Raw genomic sequence first — 20,279 nt, 5'->3', positions numbered from 1 at the left:
GTCCATTTTCATGACATATCACATAACCTTAGATATAAAGGATTTGATAAGTTGGCTCCATGCCCTATCAAACAAAAAAAAAATACTTAAGCTTGAAAAACGAGCAGGAGTTGGCATGGTTGAAATCAGTCTTTGAATCTTATGCTTTGAGCTATTTGACTAGTTTCTGGAAAGTATAGCCGCCGGATAAAGCAGTTCAGCATGGCGGCATGCAACCCACTTGAGCAGTTTTTGAGCCACAAGACTATTCGGTTTGTTCCTGGATTGGTTAGCTCCAGAGACTGCTATCTTTTTTCTTTCTTTTCTTTTCTTTTCAATTATGCCTTAACGCTGTGATCAATCAACATTCTCCAATACGCGCCCTCATCTAGGAGGCGCCATAAAAAAAAGAAAGAAAAGAATAAATCTAAGTCAGAGAATCATACTCACCAAATCATCAATCTTCTACATATTAAGCACTGAGGAAAAAAATCTTGCAAAAAGGTTACAACAATCCTCCTCCATTACGGCTTCCAAGATATAGAAGATTTACAATCTTTCATGAATGACAAACTAATTACTTCCGTTTGGTAATTCAATGGCTAAGAGGGAAGAGGGAAAAACCCGAAAAAAAAAAGAAAAACTTTGTAATTTCGTATTTGTACATGAGATGATGTCTAGCTAAACTCCTTTTGAATTTTGTGCTTTTGCAAAATGTGTTGCTCCTGCAGTCCAGCATAAAAAATAATATAAACTTGTTAAATTATGGATGGGATTCAAAAATTCAAACCACAAGATTGTGAAATTATAATAAATCATCACAATAGTATTTTACTTGTTCATCATATCTTATATTCTCTAGTTTATGAAATTGTAGACCAGAAATCATGATAAAAGGTTAGATTCAAACTTGCCCTATGAATCTAATAGTCATTAGTGTCTGAATCAACATCATCTGCATGATCTAGATTCTCCGTCAATCCTTAGAATCATCGTATTGATGATAGAAGTCATTGATGAGCCATTTTGTAAGAATTCCTATGTAAGTGTAAGCATACAATTTCCTAAGTCCTAACCCAAATAAAGTTAGATGTAAATTTTGAAGATTCTAACACTTTTCACTCTGACCAGATGGCACAGACAGAATTTACCTACCATACTGTCATAAGACAGACAATACCATCAAATTCAAGTATCATCACTTGATCAGTCAGCAAGATTAAGGTTACAGTATCTAAATGTAAGGTGAATTTGTGGTGAATACATAAAAGAGCAAAGAAAGATGAAGCAAGATAAGAGTGAAAAACCAAAAAGTTTCCCTTAGGCAAGCCTTCTTGAAATTAAAAAATGATCCAATAATCTGGTGTGTTAAAAATTCAAGTGGTGTTTCTTCTGCTAGAATAGAAATCAACTTGCTATATATAGTAAACCTTTCTCATATCAAGAACACTAGATTACTGTAGCATAAGTGAAATTCAATCCTGGGATTGTGTTTTAGTTAAATAAGACATGAAGTTATGTGTGTATATCTCCATTTCATCATGGTCAAACTGCATATGTTGCAGAATAATTCCTTTGTAAAAGAGCTGAGCTCAAAGAATCATGGAGGAAGACACAAAATGATACACTAATTCCAAGCGTCAAGCGGAAAAGCAAGAACTTACATTTTGGTGCTTGTGGAACCACAACGACATGCATGGCAGCATTGTTGGGTGGAAGCTGCAGGCGAAGGGGATACAGTTTTCCATCCAATCGGTTGCGAGAGCACACGATGATGTCCTCGATCCCTGTTTCTTCCTCCAACTTTTGCTTCAATTCATGCACTCCAATCCCCTTGAAAATGAACGAAGAACCTTCAATGGCTTCGTCAACATTTCCATTCTCATCCATAATATGAAAGTAGATTGTCCGACCATCAGGCTTTGGTGGTGAATTATCAAAATAAGTACTCGACTGCAAGCAATGAAATAAACAGAAAACCACTAACAAGTCAGTATCGATTGCAGAAGGTACTAAATCTATATACTGCGCATGCTGCAAGAATCAAATGAGACGAACCTCTAATTTTGATAATTTATTGGATTTAATCGAGATGGATGAAGGCGAAGTTGGTTCGGAATCAGAGGTATCATCAGACTGGGGAACAGTCTGTGCAGGATGAACGGGGGAATCGATATGGATTTCGACGACATCAACTTCCCATAAGATCCAATCTTGAGTTGCAGTTCTGTGAGGGATGTCGTGAGTGACGGAATTCCTCCAAGGAGGAACACCGCCATTTGCGCGCAAAAAGTTGCCGTAGCGAGTCCTGAGCTTAACCTGAAACCCTTCCCTGATGGGCTCCCACTCGACGGAGGAATCCAGCTTTCTGGGTGTAGTCTGAAGAACCTTCTTCCCGGTCATCCCAAGAAGGAAGGCCTCATTAGAGGCAGTGAGATATCTTCCATAGCAGCTCTTGAGACGAACATAGTTCCCTCCTTCAACGAACTCAACACCCCACTTGGCGTTCCGAGACGAACCGTTGCGGTTTTGGGACACCGATTCCTCGTCTTCCTCGGCGAAGAGGTACTTCTCGTGGTGGCTTCGGAGACGAACAGCCTTGGCTTTGTGGAAAATTTCCATTTCTCCATTCTGATACCAACAGAGAAAAGGAATTATTAGATGAGTGTGGGCGAGATCCTAGATATGATGAGTGATGACGATGAATAAGAGAGAGCGAGAGAAATAACATAAAATAAATACAAACCAACCATTTCAAGACTGCAACGTACCAAATGAGATGAAGGAAATAGCAGAGATACAGAAATGATCAGAATCAGAAATAACAATATATATAAAATCTGTATCAAGGCTTCGTCGCCTGAATCGAATCATATAATATATACATGTAAATGCCCCAGAAAAAGAAAACGCGTCTCCGGACAAGGAATTGAATGATGGGTTAGGTTTGACAAAGAGTGAAGGAGGGCGGAATGATTGAGGAAGAAGGTCGGCCTTATCTGGAGGTTCTAGTTCTCAACTTCTCACCACCTTCCTTCGAGTCTTCATTTGACTCCTCCGACCTCCGCTATGCTCTGTCCCCATTCTCTCTCTCTAGACTCTACTCGCTTGCGGAAAATGAAAGAATATGCTGGGGGGAATGGTCCTTTTGACGATGGATAAAAAGGCCACGTCTCCCATGTTTCAAAGTAGGGCGACGTGGCTTTAAATTGACCGTGAAAAGGACTATTTCCCTTCCCTCCTATTTATCTTTCTGGAGGTATCGTGCCCAACCGGTCTTAGATCGTCGAATTGGCCTAGTATACGGTGGTCCCATCCCATGTGACAACAACTTAAAAAAAAAAAAACAAAAATTCCTCGTGACCAATTACGATTATCTATGCAACTTATATAAATAAACTGACGTGTATCCACGTGTTCCTCTCAGCGCAAGAAGATTTGGCCCTATGAATTCGGATTACATACACCGTAAATATAGAACTCTGTGTGGGACCAGCTATAAATGACAAATCAGGATCCACTTATTACATTGTTTCATAGTGTATGCCATATTAACTTTGCTCGAAGACTCGAAGGAATTAGATTTTACAAGGTTGTCACGCGCTCCATCTCACCCGAGGCCGTTGTAAGTTGTAACCTTCGTAGCATCACGCATTGTATCAAGGTGTAAGCAGAAGGCATTCCAATTCACGAGGGCGAGGGTGGGGGTGTGGCAGAAAGCATGCCGATTCACATTTCCGCCCCCACAGCACATCCAGGTCGTGTATTGAGAATATCTCTCATGCGATCAACGGAGGAAATGGGAGATATTTCCAATATACGGTGGAGATATGCTGTGGGATGGCATGTTCAATGATTTTTAATCTTTTTCAATAGAGATTGGAGGTATTTTAAAGGAGAGGTGTCAAAAATTTTTTTCAAATGCTCCTTGTGTGTTGGCTCCTGTTTATTTTCATGCCATATGAAAAAACCCTTTTTGCCCACCATAGCATTTGCCATTCAAATATTCTATTTCTCTCCTACGTCAGAACCGACCAGCTCGATCCAACTATGTTCCAATTCCATAGTGTGGTTCATTTAATATCTTTGTGCACAAATCAAGTATGCTAGTTGACTAATCTTCAGCATTTGCCATCCCTTTCATATACATTGTCCAACTCATGTTTCGATTTTTGAAGGAAAATCCTTCAATCTTAAAACTCCAAGCTTCAATCAAAAGAATCGTAATAACCATTGGCTTATCTCTCACCTTCATTCATTAGTCATTCTCCCACAATTCTTCATTATATAAACCATGCTCCATCTTTTAAGGTGCCGGCTACATGAATCTTGTTTCACCATTCTGTTCTATATATTTAGTATCATGTCCATGTCAATCTAATTGTTATTAAGATCCTGACTCGTGGCAAAAAACAAAGCGTAGGTGGCACCTCAGAATCCACCAACCTCGGTCCTACTTGAAATGCCTTGACATCATTCGTCTAAGTTCAGCTTGGTAAAAGCACATATTGTCAAGTTGAATCATGTGTAGAGATCGATGACAATGGCCACTCAACATCACACTATCCACCTCATCAGCCACAAGAGAAGGTGGGATCTAGACTTTTCCCATGCGTGTCGAGACATGTTGATCTTCTCCTTCTCCAATAGGTGTCTCAAGGATTACCGCCACATTTAGATCAAAACGACAAACAATCCCACATATATAAAAGTAACCATGAAATCCTAAGGATATATTCATTCTACACATTTATTGCACCTAAGACACATCAGATGTCTCGGGACCTTTCTCTTCTTAACACTAACTTGACTGTCGGAGCTTCAAGTACGAGATTTCATCTAAGGCCCTCTCACCTCTTCTTCTTTTGCACATCCAGTCTCTGATCTTAGTGATGATTCCTAACATGATCATTATCTATTGTTAAATTATGGGTCGTTAAATAATTTTTTATAATTTTTATGCAAACTTTTTTGGGTCTACCTCTAGCTCTTTTACCTTCTTCAATTTCTAACTGAACTTTTTCTGAAAGGTATTTGTGCATGTGACCAAATCATCTCAATCTACATTTTCTCATTTTATCACCTATTACAACTGATTCTTAATGGCTTTGTTTTTAATTTTACCATTCCTAGTTTCACAAACTTCACAACATTTTCATTTGGGCCACACTCATTTTATGACATCTGTTTCTTAAATGCCCCAAAATAACTGGGGCAATTAAAATGACCAAACCAGCACCATGAAACTACTACCATTAAACAAGTCTCTTAAGAACTAGGAAACTGAAAATTTATCCCTTAAGGCTGTGCTTGGTTGCAAAGTGATGCAAAGCCAATAATACAAATTATTTCAATTTATTTTATTTTGTTTGATTGCAGTACAAATGAAATAAAATAAGACCTGAAATAGAATAAAATAAAACCCAAACACAAAATTAAACCACAATTTGCATTATTTTTATTTGCACTCCCAAGCATTTATACTAGTGCAAATAAAATATTGCACTGCAACCAAACCAAACACAGCCTAAAAGACACCCTTTGAATCCCAGATTTCCTCTATTAAACAATCAGATTATTCTTCCTTGTTACCTCCCACTCAAAACACCATTATGCAATCGGATTCGGTACGGTTTCTTCTTCATTAAATGGTTAGTTGAATCACTTACTTGGCTTAATTAATTCATTGCTTGAATGAAGGCTGCTGAGAGTCTAATGAGAATCGAAGAGGGGAGGGTTTTTGGGTGGAGAAGAGGCAAGGGTTTGAAGAAAATTCGAGAAAAGGAAATGTTAACAGAGGCTTTTTAACACCTTATTAATAGAGATGTGGACTCAACTCAACCTCTCCCTTCCTGAATGGCTGAACTGAATCAAGCTACCGGCAATAACTGTAGTGGTCGAAATAGTAATGGCTTCTTATAGATGAAACAGTAACGGCTGTTACACAGAAGCAATTTATTGCCCAGTTTCCATAAAGTCAAGCCATAAATGCGCTTTCTATCAGAATTCTTGAATTATCTGAATCCTGATTAAGAGGTTCTCTTTGATTCTACCGACAGAATGTACTGTTTGAGAGATCCAAAAAAAAGGTAAACAGTAAGGGGTTTAATGGAGAGAGAGAGAGAGTAGACATCTAACCTTTTTCGAAGATGCGGATTGGAGGGACTCAGTCGCTGAGACCGTCGACCACGAGCTGGTTAGTTGTTTTGGAATCTGATCGGCGGAAGCCGTGGACTCGGGTGAACCAGGTTCGTAACCCATCACATCATCCGACAGCGAGAGCGAAGAGAGAGTTGATAGCTGTGATTGGTAATCGGAGAACGACTGGGCTTCGAATTCCGGTATTTCGACAACATCGACGTCCCACAACACCCAGTCCTGAGTGGCAGTTCTATGAGGAACATCATGAGTTATGGAGTTCCTCCAAGGTAGAGTACCACCGTTGGCGCGCAGGAATTTCCCGCCGCGTGTCCGAAGCTTCACCTGAAACCCTTCCTTAATGGGCTCCCACTCAATCGACGCGTCCGACTTCGTTGTCTGGAGTACTTTCTTTCCGGTCATCCCCAGGAGGAAGGGCTCGTCGGAGGCGGTCAGATATTGGCCGTAGAAGCTCTTGAGTCGCATCAGGTGGCTGTTCCCTTGGACTATCTCCACTATCCATCTCGCCTTACGACTGGAGCCATTACGGCTTTGCCGAACCGTTTCTTCATCGTCGTCGGCTAATAGGTACTTCCCGAGGTGGCTTCGGAGTCTAATCGCCCGAGCTTTGTTGAAGAACTCCATGATAATACAATATACCACCCTTTAATCTGAAGATCCCAGACGCAGCAAAACCAAGCAGAGAGAATCACGAAACTGGTATGGGATATTGAGGAATAATCCAGAGTCTTTGGGTGGTTTAAAGTAACGGAGAAATGTTACAAATATAAGACAAGAAGAAAAGGGTGAAAGACTAGAAGACGGGTTTGTTCTTTGTTGCCTACCTGCCAAAGGAAGATGACGTGTTTGATCCTCTTTCTTTCTCCTCTTCTGATTGTTCGGGTCTTAATGAATGGTGTATAGGTTTCAAATTAAGGGTAGTTTCTGGGGTTTCGGTTTATTTTCAACGTACAATTAAACAGGAATTGGAATTTATAATCAATGAATCAATCAATTGGGGGAACGACGAGCTTGGTTGAATAATTGATGTGGGGGAAGCTTCGAAGCTGCATGTTTGTCTTGACCAGGCCGAGACGATGACGAGAAGGCTCAGTCGATGCATCTCGATTCTCAACTTAGAAACGATGATGCTTGCGAATTGCGATGGCCCCCAGATACTTATTCTTGTAAGGAGAGATTGAGAGTGTGATAAGTTAGGTTGCGTTTGGATAAGATTCAATATTTGAACCAGAGACATGGTTAATGAACCAAGTTAGGTGTAAAATCACAGAGTCACATGCTCTTTATGACATGGTTAATGGACCTGCCGTGCACCCTGTTCGTTCAAAGGAAATCGGCTTCAGTGCTTACTGAGATCGGATCTACTCCTCAAACAGCGTGCCTCACACGCTCATCCTACCATGCATCACGAACATCTCTCATACTACATGGGAGATGTTCCCAATGCATAGTAGATGTGTTTGTGAGATGCCCATGTGTGTGAGGAGCAGATCCTGTCCCATATTCATATTGTTTGTACAATTTCTTACAGCCTTACATTGGGGAAGGTGTAAACAGGATCAAGATGTAAACATAGTCTTGTGAACATTAAAGTCAATCTCTGTCCAATCCAAAGTATAAACAGAGCCTTAATTTTTAAGGGACAGTTTGACTTTTAAAAGATAAAAATTAAATTAATGAGTGTATTTGTGGGTGTGGTGAAACGGCAATGCAAAGAGGCCCCTCCTGCCTTCTACACACGGGAGTCTGAAAATTCTGAATTCGTGTATTGACCGGCAAAAGGAAGAGAAGGAAGTCAATAGCTGATCGATGGACGATGGAGTCAGCCCAAAAAACTCCGGCTCATGGTGGCTGTGCTTGACTGCTTGTGGATGCCCCCAAAGCCAAAGGAACACCCATAGATGAGAAGTGAAGCTTTACACCCATCGGTATTTAAATTGAAAACAAACGCCGCCTTAGTTTCCCTTCCTTTTATTACCTTGTTACTCCATGTGATAGATGAATGAATCAATCAGTCGATGCCAATGTATTTGAAAATTAGTAATGGGTGACAGGTGGGTTTTGTTTTTGGCAGGCAACACCGTTAGTGTGGTCCCTATATTGCCGTACATAAAGTAAGAGTAGGGGTCATGGTTCATGTTGATACTTGTAAACACTCTTTAGAGGACTCTTTTAATTTAAAAAATGGTTGTTGGTTTCTTAGGGAAACCTTCTAGTATGCGGATAAATAAATAGAAGTGACATGCTGACTGAATGATAATTCAGCATTTCCTGCCACTTTAGCAACTTAGGTCAGCTCGATTACCTTGGTCAAGACCGAGGTTCAAGCAGCTTATGGTGGTCCGATTTGCCGAGGTAACACATAGCTCACTTTTAGAAGTATGTTAGTTGTCTCCGATATCTCTAGGATTATATCGTACATTCATAAGTCTTATCCTCATTATGCGCGGATCGGGCAGGACTCGATAAGTCTTATCAGCTCATACGAAGTCTACCTCCAAGTGTGGAACAAATTCCTAGTAGCACAGATCGGGGATCTTGGAGGTGTTTTGTAAGACCTACGACAACTCACCTATATAAAAGCACCAACCCCAACGTGACAAGGTATGTGCTATTAATTGTTCAATAACTTTCTAGCTTTCAAGCATTTAACTCGTACACAATTACTAACTTAAGCATCAGAGCACTCAGATAGAGTAAGCCACCCTGAGTCCTTTTAGCATTCTTCTCTTGCAGTTTGACTTGCCAACTAAAAGGACCAACGTCCAAGCTGCCCTCTAGTTAAGAGCATTCAGATTGCACACCATCAGTTTCCTCTTATCTCTTATCTCTTAAAGTGTAATTATACAACTTTTTATTTTCCAATAATGCAAAAAAGGAAAAACAAATAAAAACTCTAATATATGGGGTTAGAATGGATATTTGATAGTTTTTAGAATTAAGAACAATATTCTCTGTGTTCAAAGTTCAGAGGAAATAAAAAGTTCACCAATACTAATATATATCTTAATGTAATTATTACACTATAAGATGTGAGACTTCAGAGTAAACGAACAGGTTTGGGAAGAATATATATACGTATATGTCTATATTTGCATTTTTCTACCCTTCCCAAATTGAGCAATCGTTTAAGTAGAAAAATCCAACCCTGATCTTAATAACATAATTTGTTAGAACAAATTTTAATAAAAAACACAATATTTAAATACTTAGGTTATGTTTAGATTGAAGTAAAAGGGCAGGGAAAGGAAAGTGAAGGAGGAGAAACTTGTACAAACTTTGTATCTTCGAAAACTGAACATGTTTAACCATTGCCGGCTATGATTTAACGCTGCTGTTAGATAGTTTGATACACATCACAATGCAAAGCATTTTAGGACCCGTTTGTTTTTTGGATTTTGAGAGGAGGAAAATTGATTAATGAGATTTTGGTTTTATTAACTAAGATATTCATGTTTTTTTGTTCAAATTTATATTAGGTTTACGGAAAATTTACTTTCCCTCTGAAAGATACTTATCTCCCATGTGGATAATTAATTTTTCTATCAGAGGGAAAAATTGCTAGCACTTGGATGAGACAAAATTACTCTCTTTAATAATGATTTTTTATGGTTAAAATGGTCCTTATCTTATTTACCTGGAAAACAAGCTAAACACCATCATTTGTCTCCCTAGCCCAAGTGCGATTTAAGCCTGACCTAACCAACTAGTTCAAAATTAACAAATTTGGGCCGGGCTTAGCCATAGGCATGCTCTGATGGGCTTTTTTTGGCCTAAAAAGTATTCTCACTGTTTAGAAGCTTCAGCTTATTTTCTTGTTATCAATTATGATTTATGAATAAAAATAAATAAATAAATTTATATTCTTCTGGTAGACAAATGGGGTATACAATAAAAACTTTGATGTGCAACCACAATTAAATTAAGCGTAAAAGAGTTAAACCTCCCCTGAGGTTGTTGATAACTACTTACACCTTCCCTAGGATTAATGATAGGACTTAAATCTCCTTTGGCAGAATTAATAGAATGCCGTTAGGTTTAATAGAATCAATTAAAAAGTTGTTTTTAACCTTTATTATTTTTTAAAATTTTAAATAAAACCACTAAATTTTAACATAGGGAAAAAATTGAGATGGGATGGTTTGAGAACCTCTCCCTTCATTGAAGCAAGGGAAAAGAAGAAAGAATGAAAGAGGAGATGTTAGGTGCTAAGAGACTACTAGGTTTTTTTTTTTTTTTTTGTTTTGGAAGAAGAAGAATAAAAACCTATATTTTCCATTCCAGTTATAAAGGCTTTAATCAGGATTTTGAACACAACCCATGGAGGATTCAACGAAAGCTTTGGTCCTGAAACTTCGACTTTGTTTAATCATATGTTAGGAGCTGCAACTCCACGCCTAGCATAATGGTATTGGTAGAGTGGTCATAGGCCCTGGTTTGATACTCAACATGTTAGAATATCCGGTGGCCATGTGACAAGCGACATGTTGATGGAAGATGATTATTTTATGGTTATTTTCGTGCAATACTCTCACACACAATCGTTAATTTTTAATTATTATCTATTTATCTATTTTCTATAAAAATAAATTTATTTAATTGTTTATTTGAAAATATTTTTATGCATGAAGATACTTTGGATTATTCTGGATTCAAATTCCAGTTCTTATTGGGTCAATGGATATCCATTTGACCATTTGACCCGATCTAGATTGGATGACCAAGTGATTGACTCACTCAACCAAACAATTATACTTCAATGTTCTTATTAGCATTTATGGCACTTTGCTTCCATGGGATAGTGTCTCCAATCCTATATTGTGCATTCTTTTTCTCTTTGTATGCAGATTTGGTACGCCAAGATCTCAGCCGTCCATCACTGCATGTATTCCGTCTTTCAAACGAATGGTTTAAAGGCATAACCGTTGTCATCCCATTTGTATACTTTGTGGATGATGATGATGTCTCTTGCTTCCTTTGCTCTGGCTTAACGAATGGATCGCTATCGACGAAAAGGTAGTTCACGAAGACCACACTCCACAGTGGCAACGATGGAATCCAAGATGGATACTGGGTCTGTAAGAAAACTCCATTTTCTGTAAATCATCTTCTCTCATTCTAACTTCCTCCTGACTGCTTCTCTGTTCTTCCTTTTTCCAAACCATAACCGCAAAGAGTGTGTCAGAGTTGGAAGAGACAACCAAATCACGATTGGGGTTTCAGGTTTGGCTTCGAACAAAGAGTCTCTTAAAGTTTTTGATAATCATAAAAATGTTTTTAATTTCACTTTAACAAAAACCTCCATTAGAACCACCCTTCATTGTCTTAGATGAAAAACGTTAGACCCATGCATCAATATTTTTCAAATACCCATTTTACCCTTTATATATTCCTTTATAAACATTTTGTAAATTACCTTCTCTGTAGGAATCAAGTGACGCTGCTTCCTCACACTTGGATTCGTTCTTTCCCCTGCTTCAAAAGCTACGCCCGTCTCCCATCTCTCTCTCTCTCTCTGAGCTTTCAAATGCCTCATCTCCCTCGACGTCATGGAATCTCTGGTAAGTTTATGCACCGGCATTATAAGGGATATTCTCTTTATTGTTTTACTCACAGAGAGAGATGGCATCCGTTGCTGTTGTCCGGAAAAAATGAGAAAGCATGAGAGATGATGAAACAAGGAGGGAGGGAGAGATATATGTAATGGTGGGTGGTGGATGCTTTTTGGCTTCTTTTTGGTGAAGAAATCGGGGTTGTGTTTATTATGTTTTTCATTTTTAATATCAAGCAAAGAGAACGGGAGGGTTCTGTGTTTTGATTTTTGAAATCTCAATCGGAAAGTTATAATGGAGAGAGGGGAGGAGCGGATGGGAATAGGGATACACTCATGAAGGGGAATTTGTATTTTGAAAAAGGGAAAAGATTGTCAGAGCCATTTTTAGGAGCTACCAGTTCAGGTATGTTGAAAATCCCGACTTAAGACTGGTCCTCTGTTTTCTGCTTCAATTCGGTTGTTTCAGCGGCAGCACTTGTAGAGGGTGAAAAAAACCTTAATATGATGGGAACCCATCTGCTGAAACCCTAATTTAAGCTTCAACAACTCATCAGTGGTGCTCAAGTTGGTGCAAAACCCATTATAACAAAAAATATTTTTCTACTTTTGGCACTATCAAGCCATTACTGGATGCTGGATTGGTCGTAAGTAATGCCGATGCATAAGCTTACCGGAGATTTCATAACGTCAAGGAAAATGGAGCATTTGAAGGCTCAGAGAGAGAGAGAGAGAGACGTAGAAGTGGGGAACGGGGAAGTGTGGCTTTTGAAGATGGGGGGAGAAAGTGTAAAGAAATAGCGTCACTTGACTCTAGAGAGAGTGTCAGTAGAGAGAGAGAAATTTATAAAAGAGCAAAATGGGTATTTTAAAAATATTGATGCACCGATCTAAGGTTTTCCGTCTGAATTAATAATTGAAGGGAAGTTTTTATTGATTTATTTACAAGTTCAGAAAAGATTTTTGATAAAGTGAAATTAAATGAGAAATTTTTATGATTGTCAGAAACTTTAAGAAAAAAAAATATATTTTACCCTAATACATTTATCATGGTCAAACGGATCAAGGGAGGTGTTCGTCAGCCATAAAAGAAGTCTTAAATCTTTTACCCTTAAATTAAAACCTTTGATGTATTATCATGGGCCCGTCTTGAATTAAACGAGGCGACTTCTTGGTGAGATACATGGCCATGATTTTGGATTTTAAATATGTATTTAAGATTCTTCCCAAGTCTCCGCTCTAACCGGTCAAAGACCTTGGCAACAAGCTAATTGCCGCCTTCTGGTTGGTGTTAGTCTGGTAACATGATTTTTCTACTTTTTATATGGCAGTTTGGGAAGATGAATATTGGTTCCTCGAATCTTGCTTTTTGCTTCTTGCTTTCTACTTCCTCACTAATTGATTTTGTGGCTTTTGGGGAATCGCCAAATTTGGGCGAAATAATGTTGATATGGTATTTTATCTAAAAGTTATAACATCTTTCTGGCCTCTGCCACTCTGCCATGTTTTTAAAAACCGATTTGAAATCAGAAATATTCTGGCCATTGGCTTCTGGGTCAATAGTTTGACTGTCCGGTTCGAATGTAATGGTTTGTTTTAATGAAAATAAAATAAAAAATAAAAAATAATCAAAATTATTGAATAGATTGATGATTCAAAAGTTCGTTTACCAATTCAACAGTTTTTGAATAAAGACTGAATTTGAGATAAAATGAAACTGATTTCTTGGCTGAATGATTCAGCTACCTAAGTCAACAACAGTTCAAAAACATTACTTCAATAACTTTCATTTAACAATTGCCTCTAAATATGAAGAACGGGAGTGGCCAATTTATTTAAGCCATGTTTGGTTTGATAGAAAACAAAAAAAAAAAAATAGCGGTTTGAGTGAAAGTTCGTTGGGAGTTTTGTGAAATTTCCCAGGAATTTTCTGAATTGACTTATCGAATATGATTCATGTCAGATGGGTTGATGTGGCAATGTGAGGAAGTGGAATCGAGGAATCAGACTTCTCTTACCAAATACCTTCCTACCTTATAAAAAAATAGTTATCCTTTTTCTTTAGGCTTCGTTTGGTTGCAGTACAGGTTCCATTTGCGCTAGTCTAAGTTCATTCGAGTGCAAAAGGGCTGAATGTATATTCTGGTTCACTTTGGTTTTAAATTTGAGTTTGGCTTTTTTTTTTTTTTGTTACAAGTAAAATGAAGTAACCTTCGCTTTAAATGAAAGAGAATACATGTAGCACAGTAGGATGAAAGTGATGTGATCCCTACTTATAAGAAAAAGAATTGAGGTAGTGGGAAGGTAGTGCAAATTTTGCATCAACTTTGGGGTTGTGAAATTTGCACAGCCAATGAGAAAAGAAGAGACAAAAAATAAAAAAATTTGTATCAAGTAAAAATGCAAATAATAAATACAATTAAATGATAGCAAAGTTGAACTGCGTCCAAATTTGCATTGCAACAAAACACAGATTTAGAGACAAAAGTAAGAGATATTTGTACTCATTCTTTGGCGTGGAGGTATTATGACTAGCTAGGGGTGGATTCGAGCTGAGCCGAGCCAAATAGTACGAGGTTCAATCTCAGCTTGCCAATGTATGCTCGAACTCAATTTGAGAAAAAAATTATATATAATTTTTTTTATTTAATATTTTTAAAAATAAGAATTATAATATTTTTATTATATATTTTAAAAAATTATATATATATATATATATATATATATATATATATATATATATTCGAGCTCGGCTCATTTGTTAATCAAACCTCTAAATTGGGCTCGAGCTCGGTTGAAACCGAGCCGAGCATGAGTAGCTCGGGGCCACCCCTATGACTGACTCTTTTTTTTTTTTTTTGGGTATTTGGTGATATACACTTGAATTCCCCATAAAGATCACTGAGTAGTGTAGCACCACATTGATAACCCCCTCGGTTGAAACTGAGCCGAGCTTGAGTAGCTTGGGGCCACCTTTTTTTTTTTTTGCTATTTGGTGATATACACCTGAATTCCCCATAAAGATCACTGAGTAGTGTAGCACCACACTGATAACCCCTTCCCTAAAGCCGATGGTAACATGAATCAAATCCACGTCTTTCCTAAAACAAACCAACTAACGTACCGACTTTTCCAACTTCCAACCCAACTTAAGGCCCCATTCGCTTTTCGATAAGATATTTACCCAAGTAAATGCAATTACCTGGGTAAGTTTTTCCAAGGAAACATTGACCTGGGAAAGTGTAATTACCCATGTTCTTTTATTTCATAGGTAAAAAAAAGGAAATGACCATTTTAATCATAAAAATCCATTATTTAAAAGGGCATTTTTGTCCCATTCAAGTGTTGAAAACTTTCCCCCTAATGGAAAAGATATTCACCCACCTAGGAGATGGGTATCACTTACCTGTGTAAGTGATATCTACTAAAATAAACTTTTCCTAATCTCAGCATTAATATAAAAAATGAACATAGATTCTTGGTCAATGGGAATCAAAATCCCATTGACCACTTTTTCCCCTTTCAAAATCCAAAAAAAGGACACACCTTAAGAAGAATTATGAAGGTAAAAGGAAACTAGCATCATCTTGACCAACCAAAAGTTGCAGAACTTCCAATCTAACCCTAATCCAATCCAATGACTTCGAGATGAGAGGTGTTCTAATTGGCCTATTTCATTCACTTTTTTAATGTTTTTATTGTGTAGAATTAGCATTAGGTTGACCATTGGTATATATACAACAAGAAAGTAATGGTTCTTTAGTATTTCTTAAAAAATCTGTACTGCTGCAAAAAGACGATATTGGAAAAGTTTTTACCAATCAAAACTCCCATGAATTTTGATAAAATACTACAAATTACCATTTTTATTATATCGGCTGATTAGTTACAGCAAGGTTTAAAATTTCAACAGGTGGGTCATATTGTATCATATCGGGAGGTTACTGAAATGGCTTTTTCTTAATTAAAACATTTCAAAAAGCACATGTTTTTAAATGTTAAATATTATCAAAATCAACCCTTGTTAAAATCTCAAAGGAAAAAAATAGAAAAAATGATGTTTTATAACATCAAAACACCTGATACACAATTTTTTGCACGTTGGTTTATCAATATTTAAACATTGGTTACAAGTTTGGTCAATATCATGTCTCTCCAATATCATAGGGGTGCAAGTCAGGTGAGTTTGGTTGAGTTTAAGGTCAACTTAGGCTCAACCCTAAATATTGTACCTAGGGCTTGAGTCCAAACTGAAAATTGTTATATTCGGATTGGGTTTGGGCCTAGGCTGGACTTGGGTTGGATAAATGGGCTGAGTTGGGCCTGCTAGGTTCACCATACTAAAAAACTTTCATGAACTAGTGGGGACCCATGCGATATACGAAATTTATTAAGTGGAAGCTAAATAATAGAAACACATAAAAGTATACAATTGTTTTGATTTTTTTTTAATTTTTAAATAATTAATAATTCAACCCGAGTTAGTTAGTTTTCTAGTATTTCTAGTTGGTTTGGCTCAACAATTTTCCAACCCGACCAGTTTGGATCAGTTTTTCTTTGACCATTTGTAAATTGACCAAAATTGAATGACCTGATGATAGATAAATATTAATATTTTATATTTTTAATATAAATCTTTAATATGAAAAAGTGGTAAAATTCCCATATTTCTTAGTCTAAAATATTTTATATTACAAATTTAAATTATATATATATATATATATATATTTAATAATACCACTATAATTTTTTAATTTAAATTTAAATTTTAAATAAATCTTTTGAATTGAACAACCAAACAAAAAATTGACCCAAACCAAGCTGATTTTCATTGATGGCCAATCGATTATAGGTAACCAACTCCCCACCTAATTAGGTTGATTTGGTTGCCCAAATAGCCTTTAACCAAGCCAAACCAACCTGATGAGGGCAGATTTGGCCCTCCAGTAAAATTGTGACACATGGCACCTCGTGACAACTAGGAAAACACCCAGCCAACAAACTTACGAAGTTGGTGACCCACCCGGGCACGTGTCTGGCCGGCCTGGTGCGACCTGCGTGCGGCCTGACACGCGCCTGCGCGACCTGCGTGCGGCGCGCACGAATTGCACGGCGCGCACACGGTCTGCGCGAACTGTGCATGGCCTGCGCGACCTGGCCGACCTAGACCAGCCTAGCGCATGATCCGGCCAAGGTGCCAGGTTGACGACCTGATCTAGACATTGACCCGCCGACTGACACAGGCGCCAGCTTGACGACCTGATCTAGGCACTGTCCCGCCGACTGACACAGGCGCTGTCCTGACGACCTGGCCCAAACACTGACCCGCCGACTGACCTAGGCACCCCTCTGACAACCCGGCCCAGGCGCCGACCAAGCCGCCTGACACAAGCGCCAGCCTGACGACCTCGAGGAGTTCACCACCGTACCCCGGTTCTGACCGGATGCGACGAGTCTTACCGTTTGGAGGCTTTTCACCCACCTAACCCGCAAAGACTCCGGTATATAAATACCTCACCCCTCAAAGGGGAGGAGGAGGAAAAGAAAAGGGAAGTAACCCTGCTCTCTAGCTCTCTCATATTATCTTCAAAGCTCTCTACAATAAGAGTGCTAACTTAAGCATCGGAGAGCCCCCACCGGGAAAGTACCCCCGGGACCTCTGATTCAGCTCTCGCAGGTCCTTCAGCTCCCGCCGCCTACGAAGAGGAGGAAAAGATGCAGTTCTCGAAAGTCCCTCAGCTCCCCCCACCTACAAGGAGAAGAGATGCAGTTCTCGGAGGTCCCTCAACTCCCGCCACCTACAAGGAGGAAGAGATGGAGTTCTCGGAGGTCCCTCAACTCCTGCCACCTACAAGGAGGAGGAAAAGATGGAGTTCTCGGAGGTCCCTTAGCTCCCGCCACCTACAAAGAGGAGGAAAAGATGGAGTTCTCCCAGGTCTCTCAGCTCCCGCCACCTACAAAGAGGAGGAAAAGATGAAGTTCTCGCAGGTCCCTCATCTCCCGCAGCCTACAAAGGAAAGAAGACCGCCTCATGCTGAGGGCAGTCGGATTACGCCGCACCAGGGAGCCCCAACATTCTCTAAGGCATTGACCGCCTAGTAGGGAGTTCGCCACTAGGGAGTTCGCCCCCAGGTAGTTCGCCCCCAGGGAGTTCGCCCCCAGGCAGTTCGCCACCAGGGAGTTCGCCCCCAGGCAGTTCGCCCCCAGGCAGTTCGCCACCAGGGAGTTCGCCCCCAGGCAGTTCGCCACCAAGGCAGTTTGCCCCAAGGCAGTTCGCCCCTAGGCAGTTCGCCCCCAGGCAGTTCGCCACCAGGGAGTTCGCCCCCAGGCAGTTCGCCACCAAGGCAGTTTGCCCCAAGGGAGTTAGCCTCCGAGGCAGTTCGCCCCCAGGCAGTTCGCCACCAGGGAGTTCGCCACCGGGAAGTTCGCCCCCAGGCAGTTCGCCACCTGGGAGTTAGCCTCCGAGGCAGTTCGCCACCAGGGAGTTCGCCCCCACGCAGTTCTCCACCAGGGAGTTAGCCTCCGAGGCAGTTCGCCCCCAAGCAGTTCGCCTCCAGGGAGTTCGCCACCGAGCAGTTCGCCCCCAGGCAGTTCGCCCCCAGACAGTTCTCCCCCAGGCAGTTCGCCACCAAGGCAGTTCGCTCCCAGGCAGTTCGCCACCAAGGAGTTTGCCACCGGGCAGTTCGCCCCCAGGCAGTTCGCCACCAGGGAGTTAGCCTCCGAGGCAGTTCGCCCCCAGGCAGTTCGCCACCAGGGAGTTTGCCACCGGGTAGTTCGCCCCCAAGCAGTTCGCCACCAGGGAGTTAGCCTCCAAGGCAGTTCGCCCCCAGGCAGTTCGCCCCTAGGCAGTTCGCCACCAAGGCAGTTCGCCCCCAGGCAGTTCGCCACCAAGGCAGTTCGCCACCAGGCAGTTCGCCACCAAGTAGCTCGTCACTAAGGTACGCCACCACCGGGTCGAATAACAAGGTACTTTGCCAAAAAATTTTACATAAAAAAACATTGGTACGTGGCCGAAAACGGTTACATCACAACCCATGAACACTCCTTATTTTAGATAAAATAATAATCTAATCTCTAATAAATAATAATAGTTTAATCTCTAATAACTATTGAAAATTTATAGAAAAAATATACAATTATTGAAAATATATCGATGATGAAAATACAATAAATAACTAATAAAAATACAATAATTAAAAAATAAAATAAATACTAAAAATATATTAAATTAATCAATAAATAGTTTAATCTGAAATAAATATTGAAAAATTTCTATAAAATTACAAAGCAAAAATAAATTTATACATAATTATTGAAAATATATTTATCACAAATAAATAAATAAATACTGACAATACAATAAATATTAATTTTAGTATAGATAAATATATAATAAATATAGATAAAGATTTTAAAATTATTAATAATAAATATATTTTTTTTCAAAAGTTGTTTTCTAGAATTATTAATTGATGTAAGTGAAATTAGTAATTTACACTATTCTTTAGTTAATTAAAAAATATCATTATTTAAAATTTAAAATATTAATTATTTATTGAATTTAATAATCCATAAAATTATGATTTATACTATTATTACATAATTTCACTATTAATTAAATTTTAAATTATTATTAAGTTGGATATTATATTATAAATAATTTTCTACTTTTAATATATATTTTTTTGATTTATTAAATAATTTCGTTATTTTAACTATTCAAAATCTAGTTATGTTAAATATTTCATTAGTTAAACTAATCAGTTATTTAAGAATTTAAAAAGATATAAAATAATTTAAAATTTTAGTTATTTGAATTTTATTTATTTTAAAATTATTACAGAATATAAAATATTTTTTATATAATTATTTAGATATTTTTAATATTTTGTTACTTAAGATATTTAGTTACTGAAATATTTAAATAATGTTTTTTTTTATTTTATATTTTTATTGTTTGAAACATTGAATAACATTTAAATTGAATAATCCAAAAAATCATAATTTATATTGTTAGTACAAAGTTATTATATAATTTTGTTAGAATATTTGAATAATTTTGATTTTTTTTTTTAATTCAAACTTTCTTTTGATAGATGATATAAGTAAAAAATGGGGGAGAGGATAAATAGGAATTATAGATAATTTAGGATAATTTGTTCTTTTATCATTTTTTTTTTGTAATGTAATATTTTTATAAAAATTTAGTAAACAAAATGATGAGGGGCAATTGGCCCTTCAATAATGTTGCACATTGTGGCACTTCTGATCCGTTGGATAACACCTTGTTGTCATGTTGATGGTGATGTATCTTTACCATGTCAGTCGGAATCACCTGGGACGCACCTTAGACACACATCAGATTCACCTCGGATCTACCTCAAATGCACTTCGCACAGCAAGAGAGGAGTGCCCAGCATCACCTCAGATAGGACTGATGAGGAACATAGCCTTACGCGGCATAGGCACCTACCTTAGTGGAGCAGACGGGAGACCTCACAGGAACAAACCAAGGACCTCGGCTGGAGGGCTGACCTCCTACAGAACACTTCACCGACCTGACCAAGGTCCAAGATGGTAACCTACATGA

The 20,279-nt window shown here is 38.6% G+C and overlaps 1 protein-coding gene and 1 long non-coding RNA gene across 2 annotated transcripts; one reads left to right on the top strand and one right to left on the bottom strand.

Annotated features, from left to right (window-relative positions):
- Positions 1-422: 422 nt before the first annotated feature.
- LOC148854113 (Actin cross-linking protein) lies at positions 423-7,392 on the bottom strand. The gene is made up of 5 exons (XM_088983379.1): positions 6,963-7,392; positions 6,118-6,788; positions 2,038-2,610; positions 1,644-1,932; positions 423-704 (listed from the first exon to the last, which is right to left on the bottom strand). Coding segments are annotated over exons 2-5 (1,509 nt in total). The 5' UTR covers positions 6,763-6,788; positions 6,963-7,392; the 3' UTR covers positions 423-702.
- A 3,706-nt stretch (positions 7,393-11,098) lies between these two features.
- Positions 11,099-12,341, top strand: LOC148854112 (uncharacterized). Its single transcript, XR_016112447.1, has 3 exons — positions 11,099-11,212; positions 11,314-11,361; positions 11,566-12,341. It is a non-coding gene; the product is annotated as an uncharacterized LOC148854112 (long non-coding RNA).
- Positions 12,342-20,279: the final 7,938 nt, after the last annotated feature.

Source organism: Nelumbo lutea, chromosome 4 (genome assembly GCF_056320005.1).
Source record: "Nelumbo lutea isolate HS-2025 chromosome 4, American lotus-T2T, whole genome shotgun sequence".
Taxonomy (NCBI): Eukaryota; Viridiplantae; Streptophyta; class Magnoliopsida; order Proteales; family Nelumbonaceae; genus Nelumbo; species Nelumbo lutea.
The sequence above is the reverse complement of the archived record's forward strand: the minus strand, read 5'-3'. Positions and strand labels throughout refer to the sequence as shown.

What these genes read in the sequence shown, in the direction of transcription:
- LOC148854113 (XM_088983379.1), bottom strand. Translation starts at nt 6,762, where the DNA reads ATGGAGTTCTTCAACAAAGCTCGGGCGATTAGACTCCGAAGCCACCTC. An exon ending in AATCCGCATCTTCGAAAAAG is followed by an intron (nt 2,611 to 6,117) that starts GTTAGATGTCTA and finishes TGTTGGTATCAG; the next exon opens with AATGGAGAAATGGAAATTTT. An exon ending in ATAAATTATCAAAATTAGAG is followed by an intron (nt 1,933 to 2,037) that starts GTTCGTCTCATT and finishes CATTGCTTGCAG; the next exon opens with TCGAGTACTTATTTTGATAA.